The 14,460-nt window shown below is 40.2% G+C and overlaps 1 protein-coding gene across 1 annotated transcript in view; it reads left to right on the plus strand.

Annotated features, from left to right (window-relative positions):
• The window catches only part of LOC124777907 (ATP-dependent zinc metalloprotease YME1L-like), a 170,089-nt gene that overhangs the window by 126,806 nt on the left and 28,823 nt on the right, over positions 1-14,460 (plus strand). Inside the window, exons 11-12 of the mRNA XM_047253460.1 lie at positions 10,049-10,200; positions 11,645-11,791. Of these exons, the coding sequence (XP_047109416.1) occupies positions 10,049-10,200; positions 11,645-11,791 (299 nt within the window). The remainder of the gene's footprint in view (positions 1-10,048; positions 10,201-11,644; positions 11,792-14,460) is intronic.

The raw sequence follows: 14,460 nt of genomic DNA on the forward strand, positions 1-14,460 counted from the left end.
AGACAGTTGGTCCATGGCTGATTTTCAGACATTAAACCTGTATTGGTTAGATTAACAACAATGCATCAACTTAACTGTGCAATAAGTGTAACACAATTAGGTTGTGTGCTAGAGCAACTAATGACAATGTGTGTTTAATTTATTTGAAAAATAGTGTCACACATACCGTATTATTCTGAAAGAACTGTGAACTGTGTGGTTAGGTTTTTTATTGCTCATAGGTGAACCATGGACCTTGCCGTTGGTGGGGAGGCTTGCGTGCCTCAGCGATACAGATAGCCGTACCGTAGGTGCAACCACAACGGAGGGGTATCTGTTGAGAGGCCAGACAAACGTGTGGTTCCTGAAGAGGGGCAGCAGCCTTTTCAGTAGTTGCAAGGGAGACGAAAATTTAATACTCATGGGTGACTGGATTGACTGATCTGGCCTTGTAACAATAACCAAAACGGCCTTGCTGTGCTGGTACTGCGAACGGCTGAAAGCAAGGGGAAACTACAGCCGTAATTTTTCCCGAGGGCATGCAGCTTTACTGTATGATTACATGATGATGGCGTCCTCTTGGGTAAAATATTCCGGAGGTAAAATAGTCCCCCATTCGGATCTCCGGGCAGGGACTACTCAAGAGGATGTCATTATCAGGAGAAAGAAAACTGGCGTTCTACGGATCGGAGCGTGGAATGTCAGATCCCTTAATCGGGCAGGTAGGTTAGAAAATTTAAAAAGGGAAATAGATAGGTTGAAGTTAGATATAGTGGGAATTAGTGAAGTTCGGTGGCAGGAGGAACAAGACTTCTGGTCAGGTGACTACAGGGTTATAAACACAAAATCAAATAGGGGTAATGCAGGAGTAGGTTTAATAAAACTACAAACAGCATAGTGAACGCATTATTGTGGCCAAGATAGATACGAAGCCCACGCCTACTACAGTAGTACAAGTTTATATGCCAACTAGCTCTGCAGATGACGAAGAAATTGAAGAAATGTATGATGAAATAAAAGAAATTATTCAGATTGTGAAGGGAGACGAAAATTTAATACTCATGGGTGACTGGAATTCGAGTGTAGGAAATGGGAGAGAAGGAAACATAGTAGGTGAATATGGATTGGGGGACAGAAATGAAAGAGGAAGCCGCCTGGTCGAATTTTGCACAGAGCACAACATAATCATAACTAACACTTGGTTTAAGAATCATGAAAGAAGGTTGTATACATGGAAGAACCCTGGAGATACTAAAAGGTATCAGATAGATTATATAATGGTAAGACAGAGATTTAGGAACCAGGTTTTAAATTGTAAGACATTTCCAGGGGCAGATGTGGACTCTGACCACAATCTATTGGTTATGACCTGTAGATTAAAACTGAAGAAACTGCAAAAAGGTGGGAATTTAAGGAGATGGGACCTGGATAAACTAAAAGAACCAGAGGTTGTACAGAGATTCAGGGAGAGCATAAGGGAGCAATTGACAGGAATGGGGGAAATAAATACAGTAGAAGAAGAATGGGTAGCTTTGAGGGATGAAGTAGTGAAGGCAGCAGAGGATCAAGTAGGTAAAAAGACGAGGGCTAGTAGAAATCCTTGGGTAACAGAAGAAATATTGAATTTAATTGATGAAAGGAGAAAATATAAAAATGCAGTAAGTGAAACAGGCAAAAAGGAATACAAACGTCTCAAAAATGAGATCGACAGGAAGTGCAAAATGGCTAAGCAGGGATGGCTAGAGGACAAATGTAAGGATGTAGAGGCCTATCTCACTAGGGGTAAGATAGATACCGCCTACAGGAAAATTAAAGAGACCTTTGGAGATAAGAGAACAACTTGTATGAATATCAAGAGCTCAGATGGAAACCCAGTTCTAAGTAACGAAGGGAAAGCAGAAAGATGGAAGGAGTATATAGAGGGTCTATACAAGGGCGATGTACTTGAGGACAATATTATGGAAATGGAAGAGGATGTAGATGAAGATGAAATGGGAGATATGATACTGCGTGAAGAGTTTGACAGAGCACTGAAAGACCTGAGTCGAAACAAGGCCCCCGGAGTAGACAATATTCCATTGGAACTACTGACGGCCGTGGGAGAGCCAGTCCTGACAAAACTCTACCATCTGGTGAGCAAGATGTATGAAACAGGCGAAATACCCTCAGACTTCAAGAAGAGTATAATAATTCCAATCCCAAAGAAAGCAGGTGTTGACAGATGTGAAAATTAGCGAACAATCAGTTTAATAAGCCACAGCTGCAAAATACTAACACGAATTCTTTACAGACGAATGGAAAAACTAGTAGAAGCCAACCTCGGGGAAGATCAGTTTGGATTCCGTAGAAACACTGGAACACGTGAGGCAATACTGACCTTACGACTTATCTTAGAAGAAAGATTAAGGAAAGGCAAACCTACGTTTCTAGCATTTGTAGACTTAGAGAAAGCTTTTGACAATGTTGACTGGAATACTCTCTTTCAAATTCTAAAGGTGGCAGGGGTAAAATACAGGGAGCGAAAGGCTATTTACAATTTGTACAGAAACCAGATGGCAGTTATAAGAGTCGAGGGACATGAAAGGGAAGCAGTGGTTGGGAAGGGAGTAAGACAGGGTTGTAGCCTCTCCCCGATGTTGTTCAATCTGTATATTGAGCAAGCAGTAAAGGAAACAAAAGAAACATTCGGAGTAGGTATTAAAATTCATGGAGAAGAAATAAAAACTTTGAGGTTCGCCGATGACATTGTAATTCTGTCAGAGACAGCAAAGGACTTGGAAGAGCAGTTGAATGGAATGGACAGTGTCTTGAAAGGAGGATATAAGATGAACATCAACAAAAGCAAAACAAGGATAATGAAATGTAGTCTAATTAAGTCGGGTGATGCTGAGGGAATTAGATTAGGAAATGAGACACTTAAAGTAGTAAAGGAGTTTTGCTATTTGGGGAGCAAAATAACTGATGATGGTCGAAGTAGAGAGGATATAAAATGTAGGCTGGCTATGGCAAGGAAAGCGTTTCTGAAGAAGAGAAATTTGTTAACATCCAGTATTGATTTAAGTGTCAGGAAGTCATTTCTGAAAGTATTCGTATGGAGTGTAGCCATGTATGGAAGTGAAACATGGACGATAAATAGTTTGGGCAAGAAGAGAATAGAAGCTTTCGAAATGTGGTGCTACAGAAGAATGCTGAAGATTAGATGGGTAGATCACATAACTAATGAGGAAGTATTGAATAGGATTGGGGAGAAGAGAAGTTTGTGGCACAACCTGACCAGAAGAAGGGATCGGTTGGTAGGACATGTTCTGAGGCATCAAGGGATCACCAATTTAGTATTGGAGGGCAGCGTGGAGGGTAAAAATCGTAGAGGGAGACCAAGAGATGAATACACTAAGCAGATTCAGAAGGATGTAGGTTGCAGTAGGTACTGGGAGATGAAAAAGCTTGCACAGGATAGAGTAGCATGGAGAGCTGCATCAAACCAGTCTCAGGACTGAAGACCACAACAACAACAACAACAACAACAGGTGTTCAACAGCAAACTATTGTAGCAGTATGCTGATACTCACTGCAACTTAATAGTGAGGCTTATCAACATTTACCAATAGTGAACTGGCCATATAATTATGTAATGTTGAGGGCTTGAGAACAGTGAAAGTAAAGAACTGTGAAACACAATTGTACAACTGTCAGCTACATTATTTACAGTAGTCAGTGTTGAACTCCCCCCCCCCCCCCCCCCCCCCCCCCCCCGCCCACCATTTTTCAGCCATATAACAATGCAGTACGTTGACACCGAGGACTATCAACGAAGAAATAAAGCAGGAGAATGTTATATATGTCATATACGGTACCCTTTCGGGTGGGGACTATTGTATTTGGACACAGTAAACAAGGACTCGCAAACTTTGGACAGTGAAATGTGCAGTTTAAATTGAGTGACTGAATTTAAAGTCAGTGTGGCACCAACATTACTGAGAACACTAAACAGACTAGTTGACAGTGAAAAGTAATTACAGTATTCCGAAAGGTTTATTGCGGGTGAACAAGTAATGTGGTAGGAAGCATTAACAACACAGCATAACAACAGAAGATCACTGGCCAAGGTTATGTAAGCAGCCATTATAAATGTTGGATGCAGCAGCCAATCTGGAATCCAGTTCATCGGAGCAGCCATTATAGAGGACAGCCGTAGCAGCCAACCAAAAATCAAGCTTGTCAGAGCAGCCATTATGAAGAGAAGCCACAGCAGCCAATCAGCATGCCAGCTGGACTCCACCCACCAGATGTAAGCAAGCAGTTTTGGACAAGTGGGAGTAACTGCAGCAGCAGCAGAAATGAGTGAATAAAAATAAGGTAATTCATAGCAAAAGCCATTTTATATTAAGTGATACATAATGAGTGGCCTTAACGAACAATACTGTGTGATGGGGGAGGATGGACAACAGAGGATTGTGAACAGTGAAAGTAAAGAACTGTGAAATACAATTGTGCAACTGTAGGCTACATCATTTCCATTAGTCAGTGTTGAACTTCCACCCCCTATTTTCAGCCAGTATAACAATGCAGTATGTCAACACCAAAGACTATCAACGAAGAAATAAAGCAGGTGAACATCACAAGTTCAGCTATGATTGGTATGCATTCTTACCAGAGTAATTATTAGTTCCCTGTTCACGTGAAATTTTCAAATCCAAAGAGTGTTTCTAATTCCTGGTTAAATTCTAGTGTAATACTACATTAATGGCAGACTGAAAGACACAAGCCATTTTTCATTCTTCATCAGCCAGTGTTTGTAAACAAATCTTGAAATCTAAGGGTACTAGAGTGGTGTTCTTCATAGGACCAGTGACACTTGTTTCCTTAGCCACTTGGCCTGCCTCTCACTGTCAGCCAGAGCTAACTCAGCTGGGACCCAATGAAACAAGATTCCCATACCTCTTATTTTATTCACTAGAATTTCTCATAAAATTTCTCTGAATGATGACCTGCTCTATTGTTATCATATCCATAGTAAAAACAGAGCAATTTGAGGGCTACGGATATTTCTGCTTCAGGGCAAAGAATGCTCACCCTACTGCTGAAGTATGTCAATATTAAGAGTCATCAATAAACAGCTGAGCAAAATTTGGCCATTGATTATTAATGTAGTTTTTGAAACCAATCTAGCTGGAACAATTTTCCACAAAACTGTAACAGGGACATTGAAGTTTAGCTGGTGGTATTCTGCTCAGTCCTTTGTTCCATTGCAGATATGCGCAACCAAATGTCAGTCACAAAATAAGCTTTTGACCAACAAGGCCTTTGTCAAAAATAGATGACAGGTGCACACGGGCACACACACACACACACACACACACACACACACACACACACACACACACAAGAGCCAGACTGGCTTCAGCAGCTAGAGACTGTAGTCATGTATGTGTGAGTTGCATTTTCTTGAGTGTGAGTGTGTGTCTGTTGTCTATTTTTGACAAAGGTCTTGTTGGCACACAGCTTATTTTGTGACAGTCTTTTTGTTGCCCCTGTCTGCAACTCAGCATCTCTGCTGTATGGTGAATTACAGCCATTAAAAATTTATGGCTAAAGCATGTAAAAAGTTTAACAATGCTTGTGGTTTGTAACGTCTGTGGGTTTCACAAAAGTAAATAATAGCAACCTCCCAAAGTACTTACACATTTAAGAATCACTCATGACAAAGCAAATGTGAAAATGGTGACTGTTTGTTATGCCAGTGCTATGGGCTGGTGGTGTTGTACTAGAAGCTCATATTGGCATATATTCATCACTCATAATTGAAACACTACTCTTTTAATAATTCCTTATCACCATATTTCCAATTACTGTCATCACTTTCATCACATTGTCCCTGAATTACTAATTCTCCACTTTCATCTTAAATTTTGTGTTCATTACCATTCCACATGATGCCACTTCTCTAACACTGACCAACTCATAGTTCTGACTTCAGTGAGTCATTGCCTACATGAAAATGTATGCACACTAGAATAAAAAATCTTACATTATTAACAATACAATGTCCAATGACTGTAAGCCTGGTCGCTAAACTTAATGATAGCAAACATTTCCTGTTTTAACATCTGCTTAATTGTGAGTGATTCTTAAATGCATTAATACTTTGTTAGGTTGCTATTACTTACTTTTGCAGAACCTGCAGATATTACATACCATGAAGATTGTTAAAATTTTTACATGCTTTAGCCATTAATTTTAATGGCTGTAATTATTTTTTTATACTAGGTCTTGTTACCCCATGCTCCAGTTTGACATTCATGAACTGGTAATTAATGCCAGTTTTACTACTGACAACAACCTATAATGGATCACTTTTTTTGATGTACAACTGAATTATGGTACATCATAGCTTCCCAATTGTTTGGGGGCTAATTGTAATGTGTAGGCTTTCACAACTGGTGTCTTCATTAGTTGAAACATCCAGGCTGAGAGGCAATGGTCTATCTGTAAGACTTCTGCTTCCTGATGTTTTGTTGCCAACTGTGGGCAACATCTTCCAAAGTGAGTCAATGACTGGAGGAGAAGAGGATACCCAGGAGGATACATGAGATGAAACTGGAAGGAAAGAGACCAAGAGGAAGACTGAGAGACATATGGCTGAAAGGAGTAGAGGAATGCGTCCACAAGAAAGGAGAAGACTGGACCAAGGTGAAGAGGGAGAGATGGTGGCAAGACAGAAGATGATGGAGAGGCCTATGTTCCAGACAGACCCAGCCAGAGGCTGGAAACTGTCCAAGATGATGATGATGAATTGATTGTTTTCATTGTTATAAAAAACAGATTTGTATCACATACAAAATTAGCATGCATGTTTGTATAGTATTAAACATTTATTGTCATCTAGGAAATATAAACTCAACTGCAAGGTGAGAAAAAATCACATTGAATCATGTACCATGGAATAAATATCTTATGACATGTAAACAACACAAAATAAAAATCATCACTTTGCAGTATCATTACTTAAATCACTAAGAAAAACTGCTGATGGTGGTGTGGTACAAATGGTACTATAGCAAGCAAGTCCTTTTTTTCAGTGGAGAGTCGTGAAATGTTTTGCACTACTGAAATTTGTGTGTGAATGAAATCTCCAACAGTTTTGCCTTTCTTTAGGATGTTTATGTTTTCCCACTGTTCACTGTTGCTGAATGTCCTTTTTATGTGCATTATTCCATGTGACATGATTTTAGTTTGTGCAGCATAACTGATGATTAGCTATGTTGTGTTGATGACTTTATCAGTAGCAGTCAATAAAATCCATTTCTTCCATTGTGAGGGTGTTGAATGGTAAAGAATGGCATGCTGAAGAAGTAACTACTTCTTTTAAATCATCAGGTACCTAACACTTAACTACCTTCTTGCACTTTTGTATTAAGGCAAGATTTCTATCACAGGATATGAAACTGTGGTCTGAAACCAGATACTTATGTTACATGCAGTCTAATAGGGCACAAGGCACTGTGAACATATACATATATATATAATAGAGGGAAACATTCCACGTGGGAAAAATATATCTAAAAAGAAAGATGATGAAACTTACCAAACAAAAGCGCTGGCAGGTCGATAGACACACAAACAAACACAAACATACACACAAAATTGGTTGGTTGCGAAAGCTAGAATTTTGTGTGTATGTTTGTGTTTGTGTGTCTATCGACCTGCCAGCGCTTTTGTTTGGTAAGTTTCATCATCTTTCTTTTTAGATATATTTTTCCCACGTGGAATGTTTCCCTCTATTATATTCATATCATTAATTTGAAGCCAACAATCACGTTTGTTATTGTTATCGTTATTGTTATTGTCACTGTTACATTTCGAAGTCTTTTCTGTCGTCTTATTTCCTCCTTCTGTTTTTGCCAGCAGTTTCACTTTCTATTCACCTTCTCCTTTTTTACCGTATTCCAGTATACAATTTTATCCCGTCGATATACACTCAATAATACGTAATAATACGTAAATCACTTCGAAACCATAACCAAAAAAATTTTTTTTTTTTCCGCTTTGCTGCTATAAAATCCACCGTTTCCAGTCCACAAACAGTTCCTTTTAGCTATTAAACAACCCTTTCGGCAGTTTTAATAACTTTTGCTTTATTTCCATTTCCGTTTTTCTCACATCACCGATCATTTTTAGCCGCTTCCCACAGGTTTTAACGTCATTATTTCTTCATCAAACAATTGTTAGCTACATTTCTATAATCTGCCACCACCAAACCACTCCTTTTAATACATCCTCACGTAGTTTTTTCGAAATTTTCCCGAATTTCTCCACCCTTTAACGTGTTTTGGCGGCAACACAACCACCTAACCTTTATGCACATCATTGTCTACCTACACAAGTTCACCACAGGAACAACATAGCCCAGCCCTAACCAACCCTTTTTCGCCTTCCCTCTTTCCTGACGAGGCAACCATTGGTTGCGAAAGCTAGAATTTTGTGTGTATGTTTGTGTTTGTTTGTGTGTCTATCGACCTGCCAGCGCTTTTGTTTGGTAAGTTTCATCATCTTTCTTTTTAGATATACATATATATACATATACATATTCATCCACAGTAGTTCTCACTGCAAGTTGCAAGTATCCTTTTGTTATCAGACACAATGACAGAAATTGTAGTGCAATTCAGAACATGGAATAGACATGATGCCTTGTTGTTAGCTCCTTGAGACACTTCACCTTCATGTGAAAATTACATTATTGCCTCACTACTGTTGTGAGCATGAGCACAGAAGTTGTAATACGAAACCTGGTGTAAGTTTAACATATCGGGGTGTGTAAGTGTTGTAACAAACAATACTTGTTACAGATCGATTGCTTATGTCCAAGTGTTATGTCCACAACATGACAAAAAATATGGCAATTATTACATTTGAGCATTAAACTGATGTAATTCAACACTAATTGCTGAACATGTTCAGTCTGTTCATCACTGTTATAATTCGTTACCTTTGTCATAATGATTAAGTGCTTTCAGTGTAATATAGTCACATGGTTGTAGCGCCTTTAGAGTGAATAAAATCAATTCTGAAAAAAAGGCTACTTAGCACAATTGGAGTATTAGATCTTCACATATTCATCTCATTGGGATCAGCCAGTCTTTCTGTCCATATCACACAACTGTAAGAAGAATTGACACAGTGAACACAACAGTAGATTACTGCTCTCTCTCGCATACCTCTTATCATGTGATTATCTGAAGATGAACAGATTTGGGTGAACCACAAGAAAATCACTAAATCGAAGCATAACACTAGTAGATACGACAAATATTACTTTGTATTTCTAATAAAAATAAAATGCATCCCTCGATTCTTTCACTCTTGCATGTTATAATCCTTTATAACAAAAGCATGAAAAACATTCATATGATTCCCAAAACTTGTGATACCTTGATCCAAAAATGAAAGAGGGTGGATGGAGAATGGAAGAAGTGAGTAATTTTTAAAATGGTCACACAAAACATCAGCTATCACTCCGACACTAACAGCAAAGTATATTAGGAAGAGAAGGAAGTTTATGATTTGTTATCATTTTCTGTGCTATTACTATTTGCTGTTTTTTATGACTTCCCTCCTTTGTACATATCTAGAAAATAACAGGGATATTGGACCAACAGCCTTTCCTGTTCATAGATCAAATGCTATGTCAGCAAATTCAGGTCTCAAGATGATTACAGCAGGTATCATTGTTGAGGTCCTGGTGTAGTGGCTCCTAATTAGTTTAAAACTAACCTAGACTTTGCAGCCTGGGGTCCGATTTCCCCCCCCCCCCCCCCCCCCCCTCGTAAGTACAACTTGAATATCCCCCTGGGTTTATTAACATACTGCATACAATGAGCAAAGTCTAGCAACTTAAATTGGTAGAATTTGTGACTTTTCCAAAGATTTCACCCAAAAAGGTTATTTACATATATTTAACTTGTGTATTTCAAAAGTCTACACAGTTTGCTGTAAATCAGTAGCAGTTAGTATTGAATGAGACATTTCCTTGCACTCTGAATTTGTCATTATTTTAATTTCATACTAGGTCCTGAAAGAAAATCGAGAATACCTGATGAGGAAACAAATACAATAACAGCTTATCATGAAGGTGGTCATGCAATTGTTGCTTTTTATACAAAAGATTCACATCCACTGCATAAAGTGACTATTATTCAACGTGGTTCATCTCTTGGCCATGTAAGTTCAATAGTGCTGACAATTCAAGAAATTATGTACTAAATTTTCAGTATAACATAAAACAGTCAACTTAAATCACCCTTCTTGGTCAAGATTTTTTCCATAGATCTTCAAAAAAATTAAAAAAGACTTGCCCATTATTTGTCACACCAGACAAACAACATTGTAAAGTTCACTGATCAGCCAAAACATTATGATCACCTACCTAATAGTCGGTGTGGCCACCTTTGGCTTGAATAACAGTGGAAATGGATCATGGCATGTAAGAAGTGTGGCCTTGGAGGTCACTGGAGGGAGTAATTCCCATAAATTCCGGGGAGGGGGTCGATGAGCTCTGACTCCACATCCCAGATGTGTTCATTCAGGTTCAAATCTGGCAGATTTGGGGGCCAAAGCATCAACTGGAACTTGCCACTGCATTCCTTAAACCACTCTATCGCACTCCTGACATTGTGAGGCCTTGCTGAAAAAAGCCACTGCTGTCGGGGAAACATGAGCATCATGAAGGGGTGTTCGTGGTCTGCAACTAGTGTATGATGCTCCTTGGCCATCATGGTGTCTTGCACAAGCTCCAGTAGACCCATGGATGCCCACATGAATGTTCCCCAGAGCATAATGGAGACGCCACCAGCTTGTCTCCACCCCATGGTACATGTGTCAAAGGAGCTGTTCCCCTGGAAGGCAAGGGATTCATGCCCTCCCATCTGCATGATGAAGAAGGTATTGGGATTCATCAGACCACACAATGCTCTGCCTCTGCGTCAACATCCAGTGCTGATGGTCATGTGCTCATTTCACTTGTAGCTACCAATGTCGTGGTGTTACTATTGGCACATGCATGGATCGTCGGTTGTGGAGGCCCATTGTTTGAAGTGTTTCGTGCACTGTGTGTTAAGATAAATTTGTAATCTGCCCAGAGTTAAAATCTGATGTTAGTTCTGCCACAGTTCACCACCTGTCTTGTTTTGCCATTCTGCCCAGCCTACAAGATCCGATGTATGTAATGAGGAGTGGCCGCCCAACCCCACAGTGTCCCAACATGTTTTCACCTGGGTTTCACCACATATCGAAGACACTCACCGCAGCACTCCTCAAACATCTGACAAGTTGTGCAGTTTCTGAAATGCATGTGCTGAGCCTCCTGTCATCACAATCTGCCCACAGTGAAACTCAGGTAGATGACACACCTTGCCCATTCCACACATGGATAACACGCTCACTGGTTCACTGGTACTGTGTGCTTTGCACGTATGTCTGACTAGCAGTCATTCATCACCAGGCAATGCTGCTATCACCTAGATAGGTTTTTTATTGATAGCATGTCAGTAGTCATAATGTTCTAGCTGATCAGTGTATAATGGCGTCTTCAATACTGTTTGCTTAGACAATGTCTTCGATGTACATACATTTTTTACATATATTGCTATGTAAATACTTTGTCTAGACTGCATACATGCCAGAAAAAGAGAGATACTATGTTACAAAGTCACAGTTTATGGCTGTGTTGGATATGCTGATGGGTGGTCGAGCAGCTGAAGAGCTCATCTTTGGTCCTGATAAAATAACTTCAGGAGCCTCAAGTGATTTAAAGGTATTAATAATTTTATTAAACATGTAACTCCAAAATAACAGTAGACCATTAGCTGTTAAATGAAATTCTTTCACAGAGCAGGAAAGTGTGAGTGCCCACGTGTGCGTGTGTGTGCACACTATGTGGTTTTTATAAGAGTTTGATAAACTTGGTGTACACATGGTAATTACTTGAGTGTTTACCAATTATATCATATAGTAAACCCATCCAGCTGTTGATTGAGAACATTTAAATCTTTCCATTCTTGAGATGTTACACTTGTATGAGAATAAATGATTTGTAGTTAAACATAATTAGTACCTACTCATGATCAGTGGTTGCCATTGTCTGTAGAACCAGTTTACATTTATTCTAGCAGTTGTAAAAACTACCCTTTGTTGAAGGCAAATGCAAATACTGTAGTGTTTTTGACCTACTGTCCACATTCTCAATTACTTCTGCTAATTATATTTGTAAAATCAGACCAGTTGACTGCACTACATACACTTGCATAAACATTCTCTTTAATTACACTTCATCTCTATTTAATTCACCAAAACTGATGCCAAAGGATACTTGAGGCATATCAGGTTGGAAGTACTCCACCTGTTAAGATTACAACTCTTGGCAACAACTAATTTATTCTGAGTTTTATCATATCTTGGTACAGCTTCATATGTAATTTATATGTGACATGTGCATATATTTCAATATGTTATCTAGGCTGAAATCCATTTGCATTTATTATTCAGGTTATTATTTTTAATTTGCTGATTCTTGTAGTGTCTATGTTTTTCATGAGTGCTTTGGTAATCAAAAGGTAGGGCTAATAGAAAGTTACATTACAGTTGCCCTGAGAAATTTTTGGTGCACTAATCTGCATATTTAGCTGAATTGACATACAACATTAGAAAGACTGGTATTCCAACTGTTCAATAACATATCCAATTTTCATAAAACTAATTAACTCAGAAAATAATTAACATTGCAGTACCACAACATCATATCTTTTCATTGCAGATTTTGCCTCTATGCCTTTTAGATTCTGAACTTCGGCATTATACTTTTGTTGCCATAATTTTTATGAACAAGATGACATACTTTACTAATTGATTAAGTCACCAATTACAGTTTTTAATAATTTGTCATAACTTAAATTATTTATAATTGTCAGTCATACTTGTAACTAGGGTAGTCCCAAAGTGCATGAGATTGTGGGATTTCGGTTGTGTTGTAGCCAAGGAAACACACACATATCTGTAGGACTCGATGTATTTCATACGGACATCCACATTAAAACAAATCACACAGCTAACTCCACTGGCAAGATGGCGTGGGCCGTTAGTTTACAGAGTCAAAGAACTTGCGATGGCAGAGATATCTCATTTGTACTTGTCAACACAACACAGCCCCCCCCCCCCCCCCACAGTGGAAGAGGGGCATGTCTGATGACAGGGATTGAGGGTGATGGCAGCGATGTGAAGAGGATGTCCATCGCTGGAAGTTGTTGTGGCAGGGACCATGCTGGGAGGTCGACGTGGAACTCCTGTAGGTGGTGTGGATGAACAAGGCATTGGCCTGTGTGTCCCCTGCATGATCAGCTGGCAGCAATCGAACTGTATCCCTCCCTAGGGGGTTATCGTAGCTCGGAGGAGGATGTGGTCGACCCTGCATGGGAGCGGACGGAAGCCAGCGATTGACTGACGAAACGGGTCCCCAGTGAGGTGGGGCGAGTTGTCTTACAGCAGGGTGAAGATGCGGTTGTCACCAATGAGGATGGTCACGTCCTCCACATGTTCGGACGGTATGTTGGTTTGCAGAACCACTAGATGGGGTAGGGGGGAGGAGGTAGAGAGAGAAGGTGAGAACCTGAGGAATGGTGCTGATGGTGGCACAGATGCATGTTTGGGTGAGGGCTGCAGCAGCAGCAGCTCTGAAGGGTCATAGCTGGAGTGAGAGTCCTCAGTGCTGGGAGACTGCATGACGTTGTCGGTTGTGAAAGACACTGGGTCAATTTGTGCCAGTTTCACGCAGTGGAGAGAAACAGTGAGTAGCGAACCTTTAACCTGGATGTCCATTGTGTCAGGAGGGCAGTTTATGATCTCATATGGGCATGAATAAGGTGGGGTGAGTGGAACCCAGATGGCATCGTAGCAGAAAAAAACGAACTTGCATGAGAAGAGATCGGAGGGCACGTAGGAGCAGGGGGATGGGGAAGGGGGTGTATGGCATGACAGGGAAGTCAGGGAAATGTTTGCAAAATGTGTTCAGATCTGGCTTATAAAGTTGGGAAGGGGGGTGGGATTGTCAGGGGAGGTAGGTTGTAACATCTCCCCAGGGAGGACAGGGTTTACATCATAGACGAACTCACTTGTGGTGGCCTCGATATCTGGTTTGTATTATGACCAGAGGCTGAGGAGTACCCACGGGACGGCCTCGGTCCAAAGACTGTCATGACACCGCAGTGCTGTCTTGAAAGTGTAATGACACCATTCTACCAGTCCATTTGCTTGGGGGTGGTAAGCAGCCATGTGACATTTGTTGATACCACACAGCTGGCAGAGTTGGGTGAAGTGTACCGATTCAAACGGCTGGCTCTGGTCAGTGGTGATGGTAGCGGGGCAGCCAAAGTGGGAAACTCAGGAAGAAACAAAAACCTTAGCCACAGATTCGGCAGTTATGTTGGTGAG

This window comes from Schistocerca piceifrons, chromosome 1, assembly GCF_021461385.2.
Source record: "Schistocerca piceifrons isolate TAMUIC-IGC-003096 chromosome 1, iqSchPice1.1, whole genome shotgun sequence".
NCBI lineage: Eukaryota > Metazoa > Arthropoda > Insecta > Orthoptera > Acrididae > Schistocerca > Schistocerca piceifrons.